This window comes from Pygoscelis adeliae, unplaced genomic scaffold, assembly GCF_000699105.1.
Source record: "Pygoscelis adeliae isolate BGI_AS28 unplaced genomic scaffold, ASM69910v1 Scaffold142, whole genome shotgun sequence".
NCBI lineage: Eukaryota > Metazoa > Chordata > Aves > Sphenisciformes > Spheniscidae > Pygoscelis > Pygoscelis adeliae.
Window position 1 is genome coordinate 1389446 of NW_008824247.1, and position 9071 is coordinate 1398516.

General features: G+C 38.4%; 1 protein-coding gene across 1 annotated transcript in view; it reads right to left on the minus strand.

Moving 5' to 3' along the window:
* ATM (ATM serine/threonine kinase) overlaps positions 1–9071 on the minus strand; it is an 85796-nt gene that overhangs the window by 6861 nt on the left and 69864 nt on the right. The window contains 7 exon segments of the mRNA XM_009335266.1: positions 363–528; positions 1775–1924; positions 3351–3467; positions 4468–4608; positions 6923–7011; positions 7372–7510; positions 8683–8841. Coding sequence (XP_009333541.1) covers positions 363–528; positions 1775–1924; positions 3351–3467; positions 4468–4608; positions 6923–7011; positions 7372–7510; positions 8683–8841 — 961 coding nt within the window.

Sequence of the window (9071 nt, forward strand, 5' to 3'; positions counted from 1 at the left end):
GGTCTTTTGGTCTTTTCCACCCTTAATGATTCTATGAAATGAATAAATGTTAAATCAAAACAACAGGATTAGTCAGGTAGAAACTTTAAAAAAAATACCAGAACCTAAAAATAGAAACCACTATATAAAACAAAGAAACACAGAATCTCATTCTGTCTTTCTATTGCAGAAAGGAGTGGCGGGGGGAATGAATCAGAAATCTTAATTACAAAAATAATGCTGGTGTTCTTGCTGGCATTTTTTACCTCCTACTCCCCCTTTTCTGACATGTGACAAAAGCAGAACAGCCATTACCTCTGAAATGGTATAAACTCCTTGTTTACATAATCTAAAAAGCCAATGTTAATAATCCAATATAATACCTATAGAAGATGTAGCCACACTGCGAGTGTACGCCAATCGTTTTTCAAACCACACAGCTGGATCCAGGAATTTTTCCATGCAGAAATAACGAAACACAGGCTGAAAGTTCTTGCAGACTTTCATGAAGATGTTGCATTTCTCTTCAGAATGTTTCTTTTGTGCATCCTTTAAACAAATAAGAAATGTTTTCCCAATGACTGACTACTTTGAAAGAAAACTACCTCTTGCTTTGAAAGGAATACATTCCTCCTTCCTACCCCTCTCCCCTCCATCAAATGGTGTTCTCAACTCTTCTCTCTGAGCTATGAATTAATGTCTCTCTTACAGCAATCATCAATGCACCCATCTATCTTACTAAACAATTATATTTTCATACACAACTCATGGGCTATCTGTGAAAAAAACACTCCCATTTCTTTGGCTCAGCAAGTGTACCTATTTTATATGCATGCACAGGTACATGCATCTTGTTGGGAGACACTTCCTCTTGCCCTCTGTACTGGTACCTTTGCTTATCTGATGGCTCATGTCACTGTGAGAAAGTCATTCTCACTCATTCACATGCAAAAGCTGCACAAAGCCAAAATTAAATATACTTTCATCCTGTTAGTACTATGCAGATTTAAAAGGAAATAGTTTCTTGCACAATCATGGTGATATAAAGTAAAATTTGCAATTTTCTAAACGTATGGTGAGGTGGTTTGTGGAACTAAACTAAGTCAGCTGAATCCATCTAGCAGCTGGCTACCATCAGAAGAAAGAATCTTCCCCTACTTGTATCTACTGAACCAGGTATTTTTCTGCCAGTTTACATAAGGTTAGTCTTCTTTGGGCTTAGCTCCCTGAACTGACTCACTGGGCGGGGTGGAGGGTACATGGCTGTCACAGTGGAGGAGAAGCCAGACCCCTTCACACTGTCTAAGAGCAATTAAGACGTTACATTAATCTCAGCTGCATTCTAAAACCGTATTTTTATTTTCAAGGACTAGTATTTAGAATTTTGGTTTATTCATGAAAATAAAATGATTTTTTAATGCAATGAGAAACACAACAAATATAAACTAAATCTGTAAGATAACTTCATACTGACTCTGTTGGGTCTCTGTAACGATCATTTTGGAATTCCAATAGATTTCTATTCTAGAAAAGAGTTCACAGACTTCTTGGAGATTCAGCTGTATTCAAATCTTTCCTGCAACAGTCATTCATTTAGCAATTTTTCATTTTGGAAAAACTCTTCCCAGGCTGCATTTAGATTAGTCTGAAGCACTGTTAATTCCATGCCACTGGTCATATTCATTATTATATACTAAAAGCATAGTATATAATTCTCCGCAAATATATAAAAAACCCCAACCCTCTGTGTAAAAGAATATAAGCCAGGTATTTTCCTTTAATTATTTTGACTCACCATCATTATTTTCTGACACTGATAACTGGAGTAATCTTTTGGCCTGTATCTCTTGTGAGCTCCCTCTTCGACATTCACAAGAAACTCCCCAATGGGAGTTGTTCCCGAGCACCACTCAAGAACACCACTTCTCTGAGAAAGGGGAACCACCTGTAAAAACAAAACCACTGCTGCATGGGGGAGGGTTATACACGCACAACTATGAATATGCATGCTGCAGAGCATGGGTGCGTATTTGTGTTTGTTTAAAAAGACCAAACCATAGAGCTGACCACAATGTACGTTCTAAATACACATGCATACATACATGAAGTACACTCAAGGTTTTTCTATCAAATACTTGCAAATTTCTTCCTAGCCCAGAGAACCTTCCACTAGGTACTTCAGTACAGCTTAATGATTATACTCAATTTGCACATTTGCGTCGGTGTTCTGGATGACCTGCGATTGCCAACAGCTTGCTATGCTTGAATAGGATAATACAAGCATTGTGCGAATTGCACATAAAAAGTAAAATCTGGAACAAACACATGGTGGCTGTGTGAACATACTAGGCTTGTCTTAGTCTGCTTCCCATCCTAGGGAACAGCTTCTCACTTCATAACTGGCTGTAATAGTTAGCTCAGTTTCTGTAGCAGACAGAACTGGCCAGAATGAACGATCTCCTGTCCTCAGAGGAATAGCTACTGCCCGTTTCCTTCAATTTTCTTTTCTTACGAAAGTCTCTTTATCTCATCACGCAACCCCCATTCTCTTTTTCCCTGCTCTCATTCATTTTCACACACATAAAAACCTGAGTCTTCATCGAAAATTATTCAAAAAATGTGACTCCAACTCCACCTGTGAATTCTTAAAACTATGTTAGCAACTCAGATAAGCTCCTTCAGAGATTCTGGAGTGCACATTTCTCATTTGTCAAAGACAAGAACTTTTACTAAGAGAGTAGTGATTCAGAGGTCACCTTCATAGCTACTGTTATAAACCAAAGCACATAAAAAGGAAGGAGGAGGGGAAAGTTCCTGTTCAAATACATTTTCTGCATTCACAATAAGAATTTATTCCTGTATTCCCAATTCCAACAAAAGCAGTTGTGCAATTCAGATTCTGTATGAACAGACCCTAGATGGGACTTCCGGATTCAACTGTGAGGAATACTGCAAGACTAAAATTAATTATTAATTAAGGAATATCGCAAGACTAAAATTAACGAGAATTCATAAACAAACTCATATGCTCAAGTTTAATGACTAGCAACTTACGATTCAAGGACAGTGCATGACAATTTCTTTTCAATTATAAGTTCATCTACAGAAAGCTTTGAAGAGTATTTAAATATATATTTGGCATCAGAATTTTTTTGAAGGATTTGGAAAAAATTAAATTGTAATAATTGTTGTAATTGCAGTAATGAAATTGTATTAATTGTTTATTCTGTACCTTAAGGAACAGTGACTATTTTAATAACACATAAATAAATACACTTTTATATTGTCTTTGGGTTAAAAAGAGGAGAATGGGGAAATAACGCTTTATTGGTAGCATTTATTCCTCTGCTGCAGCGGCTGTTCAGGGTTACCTTGTATCTTCGGATAGTTAATTTTCTCTTTCGTGTTTCAGTGTTTTGCTGGAGCAATGTATTGCACATCTGGAAAACCTGCTGCATAACAGCATCTTGTCTCAGGTCATCACGCCCCTTTAGCATAAACAGAAAAAGCAGTGAAAGAACACTTCAGCATCCGACTTCTTGTTCAGCAACTTAAAAAAATTATTTTAAAAAATTCCACAAAACACAAGTTACTTTTCCACAATAATCACCTGTAATAAAATGTAAATTAACAATTGTTTTTTCTCTGTATTTGGTTATCTAATAGTGCTCAGCTGCTTAAGCAAAACCATCATTAACTTAAATCATCACCTTTTTGTTCTTTTTTTGACAAATGTTATTTGATTAAGGTTTCAATCAACCTACATGCCTTATGGTACCCTTTTAAAAAACAGATGTTTCATTCACCATATTTAGCAATCCAGCACACAGCTGAAGCAGCATCAGTTGGTACTGCAATTCTGATTATTGGATGCTGATCTAGTATTCATGCTTCTCTTTAAAACTTTCAGAACTACCCCATACCTAACAGCAAAACAGAATTCTCCCAGCAGCTGCTGAATGTTTACTTTCAAAGACAGACAGAATGAAATCAATTGAGTTTAAATAGAAATAATTTTTTTTGAGAGATTTTTGTTTCTAAGTACATGTTTTTGATTGTCTCTGAACTGCAATTCTTTTTATATGGGGAAGAAAGAAAAAAAGGAGGTATTTAACACCAAATTTTGATGGCTTTTATTTGCTGTACACTCCAGGTCACTAGTTGAGACATGACAACAAGTCGCAGGTCTGGTAGTTGTCAGGGAAGCTAGTGTATATTACATGCACTGTTGAAAAATAATTACAAAAATAGTTAATATTATTACTTATTATTATTATATTACTATTTATATTATATTATTATTATAATATTACTTATTACTTTGTAATTTCCTTTATTAAAGCATTCCTGAACTGAGAAAACTGACACTGAACTGTGAAAAGTCTGCTCATTGTACAGAAGTGGTACCTGAGAAAACTGACACGAGAACTTAAAAAAACTTCCAACATGCCAAGTCTCTGAGATGTCATTACAACTGACAGAACCTACCTTAACCAGCTGCCTCCTTTCTTTACCATCTGATCCTACACAATCTATTATTTTAGGCAGATTCAGGCCTCCTGCTAACCGAAAATCTGGCTTAAAAGATCTTATTGTCACCAAATTTTCATATCGTCCCGTGGGATCCACCTGAAATTATAAATTAGTTTAAAATTAATACAAATATTACCTCCATTTCACTCAGAGAAAGTGGTAATGAGTTGTTTGCAAACCTCATTAGCAGACTATATGCTAAATATTAGTATGAGCATTCCATCATCTACAAGGGTAATATCCACAAAGGCTACAAAAACATGCTGAGCAAAGGAGTGAGTTTGATTCTTCCTTGTTCACCTCATTGGTAGAGGGGACCTGATGCTGCAGACTTCCACTAAACAAGCTCTGACGCAATTTCAGCCTGTCCCAACTAGTGTTCTCTCAAGAAAATGTTAATGTACAGTTGGGGGGCATTAGGCTTACATTAGGCTGCAAATGGACCCAATCTACAATCCTAAAACTGTTGCAATCTACAGGATCTGTATCTTCAGCCATCTTCCATATCCTCATGCTACAAAGCAACCCTACTCAGTTAGCTGTAAGGAAATAGTGCTCCAGCTGTTTACCTCACAGACCTCCAACTATTTCAGATAGTTTGTACTGGAGAAGAAGAAAGGCAAAGACAATCGAGTTGTACAAAGGAGCAACACCTGGGGCCACCAGAAGCCCTACAAACAAATGCTATTTAGCATGGGTGGCAATTTCTGGCCTCTGAAGTCAAACGGCATAATGTCCCTTGGCTTTTTTTATTTAGCTTTATAGGCATAGCCTGAGGAACTTCAACAGAGGGAACTTTGGCTTTATAACATGTAAATTTTAGGCGGCTGGCCCAAAAAGCAACTCTACACTCCTGAAACTGGTAAGTTTCCTAGGTAGAGCGCGCGGCATTTAAGAATGAATGCCTATGCATCCATCCAATCAACCACTTACGCTAATAGCAATGGATCATTCACCATTACTGAATGGTAAAAACATATAAGCTGGCCATTTAGGAACAGCCGAAGAGGCATACCTATTAATTCTCACAACCTTCTGGACATTAAGTGCCTCCCTGAAACTCTGAGCTAGCACCTACAAAGATCCTCTCTGTGATTTAGGTAGCTCATCACCCCTTTTGACAATGAAAGACTAGTCAGTGGTAACAGTGGCAAAGCCATCTTCATACAATATGCCACTATCCAGCAAATGTAAGACTTGGGGTTGAGGTCCTCTAAAGCCTAAGGGAAGTATCTCATGCTGCATCTCCCACCTGACAGGAAAGTACCCCTGGTAGGCTGACCTGTAAAGAACATAGAATCATTAAGGTTTGAAAAGACCTCTAAGATCATCGAGTCCAACCATCAACCCAACACCACCATGCCCACTAAACCATGTCCCTAAGCGCCTCATCTACACGTCTTTTAAATACCTCCAGGGATGGTGACTCAACCATTTCCCTGGGCAGCCTGTTCCAAGGTTTAACCACTCTTTCAGTAAAGAAATTTTTCCTCACGTCCAATCTAAACCTCCCCTGGCGCAACTTGAGGCCATTTCCTCTCCTCCTATCGCTAGTTACTTGGGAGAAGAGACCGACACCCACCTCGCTACAGCCTCCTTTCAGGTAGTTGTAGAGAGCAATGAGGTCTCCCCCTCAGCCTCCTCTTCTCCAGGCTAAACAACCCCAGTCCCCTCAGCCGCTCCTCATAGACTTGTTCTCCAGACCCTTCACCAGCCTCGTTGCCCTTCTCTGGATGTGCTCCAACACCTCAATGTCCTTCTTGTAGTGAGGGGCCCAAAACTGAACACAGTATTCGAGGTGTGGCCTCACCAGTGCTGAGTACAGGGGCACGATCACTTCCCTACTCCTGCTGGCCACACTATTTCTGATACAGGCCAGGATGCCATCGGCCTTCTTGGCCGCCTGGGCACACTGCCAGCTCATGTTCAGCCGGCTGTCAGCCAGCACCCCCAGGTCCTTTTCCGCCAGGCAGCTTTCCAGCCACTCTTCCCCAAGCCTGTAGCGCTGCATGGGGTTGTTGTGGCCGAAGTGCAGGACCCGGCACTTGGCCTTGTTGAACCTCATACAGTTGGCCTCGGTCCATTGATCCAGCCTGTCCAGGTCCCTCTGTAGAGCCTTCCTACCCTCGAGCAGGTCAACACTGCCGCCCAACTTGGTGTCGTCTGCAAACTTGCTGAGGGTGCACTCAATCCCCTCATCCAGATCATTGATAAAGATATTGAACAAGATCAGCCCCAAAACTGAGCCCTGGGGAACAGCGCTCATGACCGGCCGCCAACTGGATTTAACTCCATTCACCACAACATGGGAATTTGATGAAGAGGTATATGCCCTGACTGCCATTATAAAAATTCAAAGTTGATTCTAAGTAATGATATTATAGTGTATATTTATTTCAACTTCAGTCACCTTAATTTCCATGGTAGGAACAACAACATCCTCCAAGTTCTTCAGTTTAATAATTGGCTGGTCAGCTGGAATACTTATTCCTTCTGTAACTAAAAGGAATTCATATTTTCAAATTCAGAACTATAAACATACATCAAGTTCACAAAAAACAGCTTACATTGCTTTTGGGACCCAAAACCTCACTGCATGCTTCTGTCGAGCTGATAATCGCCACCACAGGAAAACTGGAGTTTTCTGGAGTTTCATACTCAGAAAGTCTGAACCTTACAGTGCAAGTAATTACGATGACTTTTAATCCAGACTAAGCTCTATATTTATCAAAAATAGGACACAGTGCTAGCACAGTATCTCCTTTAACTAAATATCAATATTTAGAAATAAACTTTTTAATCCAAGAAAATAAAATATATCTTCACTATTAAAAACAAAAATAATTTTCCAAGACTTACTTCTTTGAGATTTCCATGGAGTAGCATCTACATTTGCTAATGTGATGTAAGCATCACAAAGTGCTTCAACGTCTCTAACCATACGAGCTCTCCTTTTTCTTACGATATTGATTATATTCCTAGCAGCCTCCATTCTGTCCTAAAAACCCCCAACGGAATACAAATATCAGATATTGCAAACTACACCTTGTAAGATTAAAGATGCATCATAACATGCAGTCAAATAAGTACAATTGAGATACATCCTATGAAAACAGAGAAAACTGCAATAATGGACAGCTCTTTGTGATACGAGCAGAAATAATCTGAAGAAAAGTTCTGTATTGTCTAATCTGAGATAATGAATAAAGTAAAATATTATTGGGGATGGGGAGGGAGCAAATCTGTCCAGGCAAAGTGCAAAAAACCTGCAAAAATTCTTCAGAAAAAGGGACAGGCAGTTTTGGATGTTCTCCCACCACCTTCCTGCTTCTGTTATTTCCTTCCAACTGAAGAAAAAGCCTGTATGCAAAAGGCAAAAATCTGACCATGCATCCCTTCTGTGCCTAACTCTGAGAGACTTAGTTGAGTTTAGCATAATCCTACTCCTAAGGGTGGGACCACAAAAGAACCACAAATCTGAGAAAAGCGAAAAAAAGCCACATAAAAATGTGGTGAAAAGTTGTATCAGTGTCGGGCGTAAGAGGGTGATGACAAAGCACCATGCCAGGCCTATAGTGACAGGGGAAAGAAGGGGCATTAATCTAGATAAGAGGTGATTCCAAAGACAGGTTCCAACAAAAATTAAGCAATTACAACATTAACGTGAAGCCACAGTTCTGTATTACCCATCATAGTGGCTTTTACCATATAAAGGTCATATAAAGGAACAAAAGATATACTGCACAAGGCTAAATACTTAGATAGAACAGATGTTACCACTCAAAGCAGGAAAAATACTCGATTCAGTATGCACTTTTAACAATAAACCCACTCAAATCTTTGTTGCATCTAAAATGCCTTTTACAGAATCACACATCAAGGACATTTATCACAAAACTCTTCGCAATAATTGGGGCTATTTGTTGCAGGAAATGTTAACCATGTTTTGTTCAACCCCATAATTACTTCTTTCAATAGTAATTATCAATGTATGCACAAAAGGAGGTTTTTTTTGATTATTAAAAGTACTTTTTTCCTCCTACTCTTTCTTAACAAAAGTCAGCTGATGAGCTCTACACTAAAATACCCCTTGACATAATTTTTTTTTTCATTTTTTAACAAAACGGAAGGACTGAATGTGATTAATAGAATAGAATTTTGTGTAGTCACCACATCAAGCTGGGAGATTTCTTTCGGTGCGTTTTTAATTAACTTATTTCTTCTTATTGCATCTGGTTTTGTGAGGAGTTCGTCTTTGTTAGCATTTGCCAAAGCTAATATTATAAACAAAGTATGATGTGGATGATCCAGTGAAATTCTAGACATCAGCTGTCAAGAAAAACAAAAAGATCCCATTATTGAAAACTGTACAGAGGAAAAAAATTACTTAATTAACATTATTAATTCTTTTGACCTTCTAAGGTTCCTAATAAGAAATAAAAAGTAATACTTAGATGGTATTTCCACAACTAAAATACATTCAAAGTATATTCCTATACCTGCATAAGACTATTCTTATACAACAAGAAAATCAATTAAGTAGCAAGGAAAAAAGTCCC